Below are 15,356 nucleotides of genomic sequence, written 5' to 3'. Positions count from 1 at the left end.
TTACCTTGGCTTGCCAAACCCTACAGGGTCTGCCTCCTGTCCGTGACTGCTGTCTGCTCCAGCCTGCTTGCTCTCCTTTTGTTCCTGGAATATACTAAGCTTTTTTCCATCTAGCCCATGCCATCTCGCTGGTTGTTCTTCTGGCCCCAGTTACTCTTCACATGGCTCTTTCTTTCTTATCATTCAAATCTCACCTTAAATGTAGCCTCCTAGAAGAGAAGGTTTCCCTGCTAACCCCACATAAATTAGTTACAGAGTCACTCTGTATCATGTTAACATATTTTAATTCTCTGCATAACATGTGCTATTTTCATACCTTCTTTATTTATATGTTGATTATAAGCTCCATAATATCAGTAAGCTTGTCTGTCCTGTTTATGGTGATATCCCAAGTACCCAGAACAGTTCCTGGCATTGTGGACACATGAGAAATATTTATTCAAATGACCCATTTTCATTTATGATTTTATCTACACAATCACATATATTGTCTAGAGAAATATATATATATATATATATACATCATGTATATATTATGCTTTTCTAAATACAGTAGGAGTTATTTTCAGTAGTCACTTCATAAAGAATGCCTTTCTTTTTGGTAGTATTTTTTTAGGACAATGAATGCTGATTATGAGCAGAACTGTTTGTATTCTTGTAGATATTAGGAATTTCTTAGATTTGTGTTAGAAATAAGGACCATGACCAAGGTTAAATGTGTGGGCTGTTTAAGACCCTACAACCTTTTCCAGGAGCTGTGGTTTCCGATTTCACTTCTTTCAGGACTAACTTTATTTCTTCCCTAAGTTTGTGAGTTGTCATCCCTAAAGATTTTCTCCTCTAGTGCCTTGTTCCCGTCTCCCCAGATGTGCTCAGTTGACACATATGGAAGCAGCTCCCCCATCATTTGGGAGGTGCCAGTTTACTTCTGTGAGAGATGGGCTGGATTTCACATTACACTGGCAACTATTCTGAACTTTAAAAAAAAAAAAAAAAAAACAGCTGTGTGGTTGCCAGCTGACCTGCTTTAAACCAAACAGCTGCTGCTTAAAGTCAGGGGGATTTTTTGTTGCTGTCCAATCACTCAGTCGTGTCTGACTCTTTGCCACCCCATGGACTGCAGCACACCAGGCTTCCCTGTCCTTCACCATCTCCCAGAGCCTGCTCAAACTCATGTCCATCAAGTTGTGATGCCATGCAACCATCTCGTCCTCTGTTGTCCCCTTCGCTTCCTGCCTTCAGTCTTTCCCAGCATCAGGGTATTTTCTAATGAGTCAGCTCTCTGCATCAGCCAAAGTATTGGAGCTTCAGCTTCAGCATCAGTCCTTCCAATGAATATTTATGATTGATTTCCTTTAAGATTGACTGGTCTGATCTCCTTGCAGTCCAAGGGACTCTCAAGAATCTTCTCCAGCACCACAGTTCAAAGAGTCAGGGGTAGAGTTTGTAAATCCTTGAGCATTGCAAGTTTCTCTACGCCCACCTTTGTTTGAGAATATGATATGTCCAGGTTATGAACAATGTAAATTGCTTCCACTCCTGAGGAACCACAGCGGAAGATGTTCTGTGCTGGCTAGTTTAAGCCAAAGGTCAGACCAGACAGATGTGTGTGTGTGTGTGTGTGTGTGTGTGTGTGTGTGTGCATCAAAAGTTGTACAAGTCTAGTTATTCTCCTGTTCCTTAGCAATTGCTCACCAGGCTAAAATTATTTTTTTGTGGGTGAGAAACTCCTGTCTTTCCCAGGTTATTTTTGAAGGAAGACAGTGTGAAGGTTAACAGGAATCTTTTTTGTGTGTGGAATTTGGTGTTTAGTGGCAAATTTTTATTGGTGAGCGAGAGAAGAGGCCCATGACCACAGTTCCATACACACATGACTACACACACACACACACACACACACACTCTCACACACACAGAGCTATCTCACATGGGGCGACAGTAACTATGGATTTAGATATCTTTATTTCTGTCTTCGTGAAATAAACTCTAAAAACCATGGAATAAACTCCATTTATTTTTGCTCTTTTTACCTCCTCACCTGTGTGCTGCACAGTAATTTAGCTCTCCAGGACAGCTTTTAAGATTCTAATCTTGTTCCTGTCCAGCACTTTTCTCACAGCAGTAAGGAAAGGATTGGCATTCCTCCACTATTGTATATAAAGGAGAATCGGTTCTTGGAAATAAGAGCATTGTTTATGTTGAAATTCCCTTAGCTTAGCTGAACCTTCGATTATATCGCCCATTCAGATAACCAGATTTTTACCCCCTGTGGTCTGTTTCCATTCTCTGAGAATTGTCAACAATTTATTTCTGCTCTGGTGATTATTTTTGTGAGTGAGAGAAAAAGAGACATCTGGGAAGATTTTGATAACTGAGTCATGTATATAAAACTCTAAGCACACTTCCAAAAGATACCATGTGAGAAAATATAGCTTTTGCTAAAAAATAGTAAATTGAACTTAGTTACTGCTGAGGTGGCGTTTGTAAGCCATTACTATTTATATGAATCACACTGTTAACTTGATCCCAGATATCATGGCAAGCATCTTTACTTGTAGTTCATAAATCTGGAGGATATTATTATTTGAAAAAATTCCAATGTGATTTTTATAATTTTTAGTGGACCCCAAATGCAAACTAAATAATTATATTATTTTAGTAGATGTTTTGAGAAATAGACTGTACAGACCCAAAAGTGCTATGTCAGTTTTATGCAACATAATACCAACACCATAAACCCCCATCACAAACTAAGATTTGTCATTTAGTTCTGTGAAATTTTGTTTCCCCTACATATTTACTCTGTTTATTGGACACTTTCATCCAGAAGCAATAGAAAGTTGGCAAAGACATGTAATGGTCAGCATATTTTGTTTAATGGGAAACATTTCTGATTATGCATTCAGAAATTGGGAAAATATTGCTTTATATGCTGTCATTCCCATTGCTGACTATTTACAAAGACCAGAGAATATTCAAGGCAAAGGCAATTTTTTATTGTGTTAAGTTCCATGCTTATGGCATTGTGTACAAAATGCACATGAAAGGCATTTTCTTATCTATTCCTGTTATATTAGAGAAGTTCATGCCCCGCTCTTAGCATTTTCCAACACAGCTGTAGAGTAGTTTAAAGCCTATTTTTTAAATAAGTGATGCTCAATTTGTCTTTGATGATCCGGATGATTCAGGTGAGATGGGAGCACGGTCGGGCCCTTATTTGCATAAAAATTAATCACAGAAAAATGTAAATTGATAAAATTTTGCCTGGCTTTTTCCCCCTATTTGAGAACCCGTGGATGGCTCCCAGAAGCAATCATCTCAGTATGGGGCCGCACTGGATGCTGTACAAATGATCACATTTGTGTTGAATACTCACTCATTTAAATGTCAGCACTGATGGGGCGGTACATCAGTAGAAAAAAATGAAAAATAAATACACAGCAGCTGAAGACTATCAAATCCGTGGGCACTCTTTAGAGATATATGATCTAATGTGAAAAAATTGCAGATTAATTATCCTTTTTGCAAAATGGTAATTGTTTCACTATCACACCAGAAAAAAATCTGCAATTTATTTGGAATCAAACAAAAAACAGTAATGTTAAATACGTCATTACATCGTTGTGTTTATTAGAAGCCTGCAATTAATTCCTAAGGCTCCTCAGGTCTTTAAAGCTGCATAAAATGAAACAAAAGAATGTTGTTATTAATTTTCAAACAAATGCTTCTCTTTCAAATCAGCCTGATTTGTGTGAAAAAAAGAGGTAATGTTAAGAAGTTTGCTGGATATTGTGTATTAACTTCATTTCATTGTGCTGCTGACACTTCGGATAATATCTTCCCAGATCCTGTTAAAGTTGCAATGTTAAAATGTAGAGGTTTCTTCCCCCAGTGGCGTGTGACTTCAACTTACCGTGGAAGAAGTTGTGGAGTGTATTCTTAACAAAAGATGCTTTAAGAAAAACAACAGAACAACAGAAAAAATACTAATAATGGGAGAAATAGAAACTATTTGTGAGATTCCCTCAAATAGAAATTCTTTGGGCCATCTTTAGTCACCATTCACATTCATGAATTTTCACACATGTGATTTATATGTATATTTGAGATTAAGGATTTATATTTAGCTATTTTAAGGAAAACAATAAAACCTTAAAATTTTCTTAAACAAAAACAGGTATACGTGGTGTCATTTTCACTCCAAGAGATGGGTAGAAGGCATTATTATTAATATTTTTATAGTTTAAACTATCCACTTAACTTTGTTTCTGGGTACTTCTTTGGTCTTTTCAGTATACAGTTTACCTGAAGCTTTCTAGCACAGGTGGACATTTGGCTCTTTCTTATTATTCTATACCTTTAGCATAGATTTAAATGATTGAAACGTTGACTACATCTTTATCATCCAGGGAAGACAAAGTTAAAACATAGCCTTTCTACCTGCTGACCTATAAAACTCCCATTGAATTAATATTACATTAGCCAAAGTCAACTGTGGCAACACACTGAAAATATTTTGAGATGGTTGAATCTGTTATTACTAGAGTTGTTTTGAAGTTAGCCTAGAGAATAGCCTTTAAAATTTAAATTGACCAACACTTAGAGACCATGCCTGTTTTAGAGATTAAATATAATCTGTCATATACTAAGAATAGCTAATACTATGGGTCACATATCATTTATGTCATTTAATAGTAACATAACATTTAACTCTGGACATCAGCCTTTGCAGAGTTCTGGCTATGAGTTGGACACTGTTGTGTTCCTTTGCAGATAATGATGTGTTTAATTTCTATAATAACTCTCTGAAATAGATATCCTGTTATCCCAAGAGTGACATGTCCATGGTCACCCAGCTAGTCAGAGGTGAAGCCGAGATTAATCCAAGCGGTCTGGCATCAGATTGCTTGCTCTCGCAAGCTACTCTGCTCTGCTGACAAATGCTTAGTGAGCGCCTCGAAGTACCAGGTCTGCTGCCGGGTGGTCTTGGCAAGAGAAAGTGCTTTCTTTTCGTGACTTTAGAACTTTCTTTTTATAATTGAAGCTGGAATATATTTTGATATCAAAATGTGTCAAGTGATACATTTAAAATTTTTATTTGGTTGAAGAACTTTATCTTAAAAAGTTACATTTTATGTCATCATTAGACTCAATCTTTTCGGTCACTAGGAGATCATGAAATGTAAACAGTATTTTTCTGAACAACATTGTTACTGTTGAGATGAATCATTAAAAGCACTAAAAGAGATCCTTGTCTAATTTGACAGACTTGGCTTTGTCAGAATCTATGGGAAACCTGTGCACCTCCATTCATTTCTCTTTCCCTGGTATAGTTCATTGGTTCATGGTAGGGCATTTTTTCATTCATTTATAGATCTGTGCAATTATCCATCCATCCATCCATCCATCCATCCACCTATTTATTAAACACAGCCTCCTCTTCAATTTGCAGTTTTCTGGGCTAAAAACAGCCCTTTTATCCCATGATAAAATAGAGACTCCCTGCCTATGGCCTACTCATCCTCTCTTCACAGCCCCAGCTATATCTGACACTTAATGGCACACAAAATGAATAGGTAGGCACCCCAACTCCCATGTCCAACGTCTGTTCCACCCTAAGCAGAACAGTCTCTTGGCCACCTTTCAATAACAGGGACTGCACGCCAGCAGGAGGTTTGCAATCAGGCTAGATTTGGGGTGGAGACTGTTCCAGTCCATAGAGGCAAGTTTGGGTCTATTTGGCTAGAGAACCCTGAGGTCTCAGAGAATTGCCTGGAAGTGTGGAAGGGGGCGGCACATGGACTCCAGGTGGACACCTCCCCTTGCCCATTGAGTGAAGTAAGAGGAGGGCAAACGTGAGGGCCGGGGCAGGGCCGCTTGCTGCCCAGGTCTCCAGTTCATGCTACATTCTGCAGCTGTTTATTCAGTACAGGCTCTGTGCTAGATGCTGTTCTAGGTACTGGGGATGCTCTGTAACAAAGTAGATGAAATCCCCATGAAGTTTACAGTCTGGTAGAAATAGATAACCATTTCTTGTACATTGAATTGAATGCTGCTCACAGTATCAGCACTGTGACAAACATAGTATTGTTCACATGCTTGTTTATTAAGAGTTTCCTTTGTATAATGCTCTGCATTAAAAGAAAAATAGAGAAGGCCGTTTTTCAAAAGGTTCAAAGACTATGGGAAGTCCCTATTGCTTCTTGTCTCTCTGCGAAAATTCATTGTTTTCTTTGAAAGAACAGAGAGAGGGCCATCTTGCACCCTGATTTTAACAGTTGAGTCAACAAACACCTTTATGACAGTAACACTTGAACTGATTTATTAGAACCATTGCACAGACTTTCTGAACAGTCAACGCTGTTTACATCTAAAGGTATGTTTTCCCACTTGGACTGGGTGATTCACTGAGCCACAGGGCTCTGATTTTACTACAAACCCTTCTTATAACCAGGTGGGTAAGTCTTACTGGATCTCATTTCCTTCTTTGAGAAATGATAGGTTAGATGAAGTAGCCCACAAATTCTTCTCGGATCCAAGAGAAGAATCATGTGTTGGCTGCTAGTTTTACTTGGATTGTAGCCTCATCTTTTCAGTCTCTGCTTCCATGGTCATGTTGTCATCTTCTCTTCTGTAGAGTTGAATTTCTCCCTGCCTCTCTTGTATAATGATGCGTGATTACGAACCGAACCTACTCAGATAATTCAGGATAATCTCCTGTGTCAAGATCCTTAACTTAATCACACCTGCAAAGTCTGTTTTTGCCTTGTATAGTAACATTCACAGGTTCCAGGGAGCAGGACATGGATATCTATTGAGGGTCCATTTTACAGCCTACTACAGGTCATAAAGTTCTGACTCTTTGTTTTGCAAACCCTGCAATGTTTATTTAAGCATAAAGAAATTGATTGGTAATGATGGAATTTCAGGACCTAGTGTTGAGAAATAATTTTTAATAGGGGGCTATTCTGTTATCTACCACATTGTATTATGCAAATTATCTCTTACTCTACCCACACTTAAGAGGAATCTTGAGCATTACTTATATTCTCTCACTTCAGATTTAAGAATTCAAGAATTTTGGCATCACTTGATGGGGAATTGAGAACCCAGATTCACTAGATAATTTTAAGTATAGTCCAGATTAGTTCACCCATTCATTCCTGTATTCAGTAAGTGGACAGAATATGCCCTACGGGCCAGGAAGAATCAATGACTCTGTTTAGTTCTCTGAAATACCTTGTATAAACCCCCATGATTGCCCCATCACCGATGTCACTGTTATTTGTTTCACTGGTCTATTTTCTCACCAAACTAGGATTCCTTATGGACAGAAACTGTCTCAGTTCCTTGGGTCCCTGGCACCCAGCTGCACAAATGTTGAAAACATGTCAGATGGTGCTTCCCAAGACCAACTTTAGACAAAGGATCCTTATTGCTTGATTACATTTGGGGACTTCCTATGAATATTTATTATTTTCCCAGTGCTTTTACAACTTATCACTTCTTTTTCTCAGATAACTGCTCTTTTCCTTTGCTTTTGGAGCCTCTGCTATGTTCTTCTTTCCCTCTCAGTTGCTTGCTCTTTTTTCTCATCTGTATCTTGGGATATTTGTTTGATGCAGAACTAAAATATGGCTCACAGTTGTCAATCTGAGGACCTTAAAATCTGTTTGGGAAAATATTCCTGAAGAGGAAATGGTTACAAAAAGCTACCACTCACTTTCTCATGATTGTCAATATCTTGGGACCCTTTCTGAATAGTGATACAGTGATAACTAAAGTTCACACATAATTCCCTGGGAACCCCCACAGCACCACCTTAGATCAGGCAAGTGGGGTCTATATTCTTAATGTCAATATTTCTGAAGAGCTACTTGTCACTGTCTCTAGGAGCAGTTCTTTTAGAAGTCTAAAAAGGTGACCATTTGGCAAACCAATCTGTATTGGTCCACAATTGGTACAGAAGCTTTGCTACATATGAATTGGTGAAATGGCCATAAGAATTAGGAAAGAGATGAGCTATCAATAGTGATGGCAACCCATGAAAAGTTCCTCAGAGGTAAATAGAGAAAGCAGTAAAAAGTTCGGAGGAAACACAGGAAAATGTAAAAGACTGGAGCCATGGAAATGACCAAGACTATATTAGAAAACATGTAGGCTAGGCTGCTCTGACAGGCATTCCAAAACTTTTAGGCTTGTACAGAAGTTCATTTTTCTCTGCATTAAATTGACTGTGCCAGCTCTTGCTATCTCCCAGGCAGTGGAATGGAGAAAAGGGGCCAGGGGAGCACTGGTCCAGTTGTTTTAAAGGTGAAGTCTGAGTGCTATGTATCATGTCCATGCACAGCCCACCTGGCTGCTACACCTAAGTTCAAGGAAACTTTGTCTTTATCTGGGTAGCCATGGGTCCCTCTGGAAATCTATTATTACTAAAGGAAGGGAGAATTGATTTGGAGGATAACTATTCCTTCTTGATATGAATAAATAAGGCAATCAAGAGCCTTAAATGGTGAAGCACTTTGCTTTAAGCAAAAAAGTTGACTCGACCTGACTGAGACTGGGAAATGAAAAGCTGTAACATGAAGCACTCTCCTCTAACTGGAACTCTGTGTCTTTAAAAATCATATTTATTGGAGCTATTATATAACACCAAGTGATTATATTCTTTTTCCATCTCTTGAAATGGCATCTTTCTTCCTCCCTCTCATTATCCCAAACTCTTCATTCTCCATGTATACAAAATTCATGAATGCTTGGCAAGGATTCTTCCCTGACCCTGACACATTTCTTTCTGTAATGAGAAGCTCATATTATTTTCCTTCCATTAGGTCTACCTGTTATAACTCTTACTGAAAGTGCTATTTTTTTCCATTACATATCGTATTGTTTTCAAAAACTTTCCCAGGTGTGTAATTTTTGCTTCTTCCTAAAATGTGTAATTTTCCTGAGGGCAGCAGCCCTCTCTTTTGTGTTCCCTGTAGTGCCTAGCATAGTGCAGGGGAGAGAGAGCAGGTGCTCCATAAACAGTTGTTATTTAGTTTTATTTGCACGAAAGTTGATATAGTAACTTCAGGTAGTGGATACCCCAAAGATCTCAGGTACCAAAGCGAGTCTGTGAGGCCCAAATCGGTGATAAACAGATTGAAGAACTCAGAGATCACATAGGACTCCAGCATAGGCAAGTATTCTGAAGGAACAATGGGTTTTTTTGTTTGTTTACAAATCGTGTACTTGATGGAGATTTTTCTGTACCTGCAAAGAAAGCTTTACTTTTACACAACTCTGAAACTCTCTGACTATGGGAGATAATGATAGGTTTTTAGTACTGAATATAGATTACTTCTCTGTATCCAGAATCTAAATAACCAGGAAGCTCAGCCAACTAGAAAAGCAAAACAAAAGAGAGCAGGTCAAAGACTTTATGTTGGGGAAAAAAAACTTGCAAGGAGATGTCAGGTGTGACTTTATATCCATCTGTATATCCCTTTATTTTTCTAAACTAAATATATACATATTCCTGGCAATTACCATTAATTTACTTTAGGTTTCCACTGTGTTTTAACAATTGATGTTTTTAAGAACAACTTTGAAATGTGCTAAAAAGCCTAATTGTTAATTTTCAATTGAGAAGAATATAATATACAATTATGGAAATTATTATGAAATATGTATTCTTTTCAGGGTAATTGTTGGAACAATTTCTTACCCTTAAAAATTCCCAGTTATGCAAGATAGATGCATGATCATTGAGTTCCCCCACTTAGCCTTTATTTGCCGTTAAAATTCAGTCTCTGTTTTAAGTACTTTGCTAGTTATCAAAATAATGTAAAGAGATGGAGCAAATGGGGATATATAAAACAGAAGAACAAATTCCATGTGTATTCATTAGTTTCTACAAAATATTCCAGAAACAAAATGAGTAGAATAATGTCTAATATGCAGAAATTACTTGGTCTTTGAACATTTTTGCTTGTAAATTAATGTACTATCAGTCTTCAGTGCCTTGTTTCTATTAGTGTAAAGTTATTTAAAATTTAAATCTTAAAAACAATTTGATTAAGCTATTTAGCTTTAATATTCAATTTAAATTGCAAAATAAATATCTACAATATTGAGACAGTGGTACTGGTAAAAACCTAAAGACTAATAACTGATGGATTCAGATTTCAGTTACGTATCTAATCTCTGAACCCGTATACAATGTTTAAGAAGAGCTTGTGTACGTGGTTCCTGGTTTTGAATGATTTCTTCTCTATCCAGAGGACTAGAATCTTAAAAAGCTTCAAACAGTTCAAATCTATGGCAATGTACTGGGCTATTATCAAACCCAATCAAACTACAATCAATTATGGACTTAGTTTTTGAGAGAAGAAGTATCTGTCAACTAAAATTCTGAGGAATGATCCTGGGTTTTTCTTAAATCTTTTAGCTTATATGAATCCAGGAAAATATTTTAACTTTGGTCATACTTCTGTCCATGGAGGTGGATATTTGTGAAGTATCATAAATATAATTTTACTTTTAATGAAAAGGCAGTATACTAATAAAGATAGTATTTTAAATAAACAAACTTGCTTTTGAACCTTATTTGGTTACCTTGTAGCATGGTGTCCCTGTGTGTGTGTGTGTATGTGTGTGTGTGAGACCAAGTAAGTCCTTTTAAAACATGAGATGCTTTGTTTTATATAATGTTTCAATAATCAAAGACAATTGTTTAGGAATACTCTCTTTTATACTGAAGAGAAGAATGAAAAATATTAAATAAGTTCTCAGAAAGGCAAGAAAAAGGCTGCCTGCCAACATTGCACGAATCACTGTCTCCACCTAGTGCTGACTTCCAGGAATTAAGACTCCAGGGTCCCTAATGATGCTGTAAAGTTCTAATTTATGTTATGCACATGTACAGTCATTATAGTGCGGCCAGCTAGTGCCATTACAGTTAAGGATCTGTCAGCTCTTCATTTATAAGACATAATATTAAGAGGTCTATTGCTTTTACATAAAAGCTCATACTGTCCTGGAGCTCTGCAGTAGAATGGCCTCTGTTCCATGTTAATGTTTATTAACAGTGTAAGCTGAACTTGGCCAGGCCTTTTTAAAGGCACCCTGATAGGCTGAAGCTTTATAGGCACTGCAATCAAAAGGATGAATCTTTTCATCAACAACCTGTCCTCTATGTGTTAGTCGCTCAGTTGTGTCCGACTCTTTGCAACCCCAAGGACTGTAGCCCACCAGGCTTCTCTGTCCATGGGACTCTCCAGGCAAGATTACTGGAGTGGATTGCCATTCCCTTCTCCAGAGGATCTTCCTGACCCAGGAATTGAACGCTAGTTTCCTGCATTGCAGGCAGATTCTTTACCACTTGAGCTACAGGGAATAGTAATTGCCCTACATGCATCAGACCAATGGCATCTAAAAACTCAATTGATGCAACAGATCTTGGATTTTAATAGGCTGTATTTCCCACCCTCTGACACTCAAGAAAGTGTGAAAAGTGAAGGTATTAGTCACTCGGTCATGTTTGACTCTTTGTGACCCCATGGACTATGGCCCGCCAGACTCCTCTGTCCATGGAATTCTCCAGACAAGAATACTGGAATGGGTAGTGGGTAAACCATTGCTTTCTCCAGGGGACCTTCCTAATCCAGGGATCAAACCCAGGTCTCCTGCATTGCAGGCGGATTCTTTACCATCTGAGCCACCAGGGAAGCCCTTGGCACTCAAGAGGAGACTAACACTTTTGGCTACTAATGGGAGAAAAGAAAGAGAATATGGTCTCATGGAAGTCAAATGAAGTCAGGCCAAGTCAGAGAAAGTGTTCTGAAAAAGAGGGAAGGATCATGTTGAACACTGCTCTTAGTTCACTTATGTCTTGAGAAATGATCTTGGGCTTTGGTGATGTTAAAATGCTGATGGGGCATTTTCACTGGAGTTTCAGAGATGAGAATCTAATTGGAATTGGCTTAAGAGGAAAAGGGAGGAGAAGAAGAGATGAGGGACTTCCCTGGTGGTCCCGTGATTAAGACTCCACACTTCCAATGCACGGGGTGTGGGTTCAATCCTGGTCAGGGACCTAAGATCCCACGTGCTGTGTGGCACAGACAGGAAATAAAAATAAGAATAATAAATTTTAAAAGAAGAAAAAGAGATGAGTATTTTAGGGAATATGCTGTATAAGAGCCGGAGAAGGCAATGGCACCCCACTCCAGTACTCTTGCCTGGAAAATCCCATGGATGGAGGAGCCTGGTAGGCTGCGGTCCATGGGGTCGCAAAGAGTTGGACACTATTGAGCAACTTCACTTTCACTTTTCACTTTCACACATTGGAGAAGGAAATGGCAACCCACTCCAGTGTTGTTGCCTGGAGAATCCCAGGGACAGGGGAGCCTGGTGGGCTGCCGTCTATGGGATCACACGGAGTTGAACACAACTGAAGCAATTTAGCAGCAGCTGTATAAGAGCACAAAGAAATAAGGCAACAACTGGAAGTGTTTTTTTTTAAAAGAAGTGTTTTTTTAAAGTGTTGTTGTTTTTTTTTTTTAAGATATCAAGCTGTCAGACATTATGCAGATGGAATGACCAGAAAGGAAGGAAAATTAATAGTTCAGGGTGGGAACAAAGCCCTAGATGAGAGAAGATAAGGATTTGGACACAAACAGAAGTGTTGGTCTTAGAGTGGACCACACAGCTCTACTGTAGTTGGAGGTCAGGCTCTTAGGTGGGAAAGAGGAAGCCTTTCCTGCCACCACCACTCCTCGTATCCAGGCCCCCCAAACTCCCAGCAGGCTTACACAGGAAAGCCAGTTCCTTGAACACAGGTTTGGACACTGCAGATGCTTCTGAGGAGGCTGGGTGAGCTCAGAAAACTCTTAGGCTCAGATGACTTTCACGTGTGCTAGGAAATTATGTGTGATGGGCTGCTCCTTACTGTCCTTCATTAATCAGTGACTTATCATATTAGTAAATGTCCATCATTTCATCTCTAGGCTATTACTTAACTATAGTGATTATTCTCTTGCCATAGTGTTAAATTTTATTGGCTAATATTGAATTAGGAATTTCACATCTTTGATTTTAAGTAAGGTTGTTGATTTAGTTCTTAAATTACCAGTGACTGACTTTATTATGAAGCCTATCTCCCATTCATGGAATGAGAAAGCTAGTTTTCTACATCTTTATGATTTAGAATGTTTCACATAGTATGAAAATGATATGTTCCATGCCCTGTGAAGTTATGTGAGTAAGAGCACATTTTCTATTTCAGATCTTTGAAGGTTTTAAAAAGATTGCTTCATAAGTTTTGCATTTATTAACATATACATTCATAATATACTCCTAATCTTCTCAGTGCTGAATATTTAGCTTGATTTTTCTATGTGCTATGTATATTTTTTAAATCTAAATTTACTTGCATGAGATTTTCTATTTTAATTTTTATTTTTTTAAAAATTTGTTTAAAATTTTACTCAGTTCAGTCACTCAGTTGTGTCCGATTCTTTGCAACCCCATGGACTGCAGCATGCCAGGCTTACTATTCTATTTTCTAATTATCTATTTATATTTAAATCTTTGCTACTTTCTTTCATCTATTTTCCATTGGATACATTTAAAGTAAATTATTGAGTGAATGCTTTTTTAATTTCTTTTCTCTATTAACCCTTAATACACAAGCATTTAACATTATAAATTTATCTTTGAATATAATTCTAAATGTATTCTTCAAGTCTTTGTGATTATTATTTCATTGCTTCTAAATAGGTATTGATTGTGTTATTTTTTTCCTCTATCTGGGATAATATTAATAGTATTTTGGGACAGAGAATGTGTTTTTAAAATTATCTTGTGGTTGAAATTGCAAACTTTAAACTTTCATTTATATCTAATTTTATTCTGTCATTTGCCACAAAGTATAGCTTATTCCATTTTCATTTTAAAACATTATTGAAGTTTGCTTTGTTAGTGTGTGGAAATATTACAAATGTTGCAAGAATTATTGAGAAAGACACATTTCCTGTTAATAGACTAAAATGTCTATAAGTAAGTGGTCATAGTTACATTCACTAGTTTTAGCAGTCAGATACTTTATCCTTATTTGTTATTTAAAACATTTTACCTAGTAGTTCATAATCTGTTGGTGATGTAATGACATCTCCCACACTGATTACATCCGTGTTGGTTTCTCTTTGAATGTCTAAAAAGTTTTGTTTGAATTTTTTCTGTTAGTATGTTATTTATGTCATTGTTATAAATTGGCTATTATTCTACTTTGCCTTTTGCCTCAAATTTCACTGTTGATTATAACATTGCCAATTTTTCCTGATTTTTAAAAGTGTATTCTTTCATTTAAAATTACCTTTATTTACGTGTCTTGTTGGGGCTTCCCAAGTGGTGCTAGTGGTCAAGAACCTGCCTGCCAGTGCAGGAGATATGGGAGATGCGGGTTCAATCCCTCATTGAGAGGTTGGAAAGGTCCCCTGGAGGAGGAAATGGTAACCTGCTTCAGTATTCTTGCCTGGAAAATTCCACGGACAGAGGAGTCTGGCGGGCTACAGTCTATGGGGCTGCAAAGAGTTGGACATGACTGAGCGACTGAGCACATGTCTCTTGTACACAGTAAATTATCAAACTTTTAAAAATTCACAGAGTTTTTGCCTACCTAATAAGAAATACTCAATGATTATTTTATAGTGATATTTAATCTTGCTAAATTCGTTGTCTTTTGTTTTAGGTGGGCCATAAAACATAAAGGGACGAGTAAGCCAGGCCACTGGAAACATTCCAGAGTTGAAAATCCTCTCTGGAATAAGCTTACCTACATGTGGCCAGTCCTTCCCAGTGGTCAACTTAATGAGGTACTGTTTAGCATAAGGACATTGTTGTTGAGACTTATTTTAAGGTCCAGTATGTGATCAATGTGTGTGAAAACATCCATGCAGTTTTTGATTTATAGTTGCTAGATGCCAGTGATCAATTGATTCTGTCATTCCATCAATTAATTAGAAAGAAGTATTTAAGTCATCAATTATGGGATGGATATGAAATTTATTTCTTGTAGTCTGTCAAATTTTGTTTTATACATTTTGAAATTTGGTTCTAGACAGACAAGTGTTCAGAAATATTTTATCATCCAGGTGAATTAAAACTTCTGACATGTAGACCCTCTCTAGCTCTAGTAAGCTTTTGAATTATCCAACACTAATAGAAATATCTTTTTTTGTTGTTGTTGCTACTTACCTTATATATCTTCTTTTTATCCTTTTAGTTTTCATATTTGTACATTCTTCTATTTTAGGATGGCTCTCCAGTAATCAGCATACAGTTAAGTTTAAAAAACAATTTTGACAATCTTTATG

At 37.4% G+C, this 15,356-nt stretch overlaps 1 protein-coding gene across 1 annotated transcript in view; it reads left to right on the top strand.

Annotated features, from left to right (window-relative positions):
- The window catches only part of DCDC1 (doublecortin domain containing 1), a 455,120-nt gene that overhangs the window by 343,188 nt on the left and 96,576 nt on the right, over positions 1-15,356 (top strand). The window contains exon 20 of the mRNA XM_061149231.1: positions 14,732-14,855. Within this exon, the coding sequence (XP_061005214.1) occupies positions 14,732-14,855 (124 nt within the window). The remainder of the gene's footprint in view (positions 1-14,731; positions 14,856-15,356) is intronic.

The sequence above is a fragment of the Dama dama genome, chromosome 1 (genome assembly GCF_033118175.1).
Source record: "Dama dama isolate Ldn47 chromosome 1, ASM3311817v1, whole genome shotgun sequence".
Lineage (NCBI taxonomy): Eukaryota > Metazoa > Chordata > Mammalia > Artiodactyla > Cervidae > Dama > Dama dama.
The sequence above is the reverse complement of the archived record's forward strand: the minus strand, read 5'-3'. Positions and strand labels throughout refer to the sequence as shown.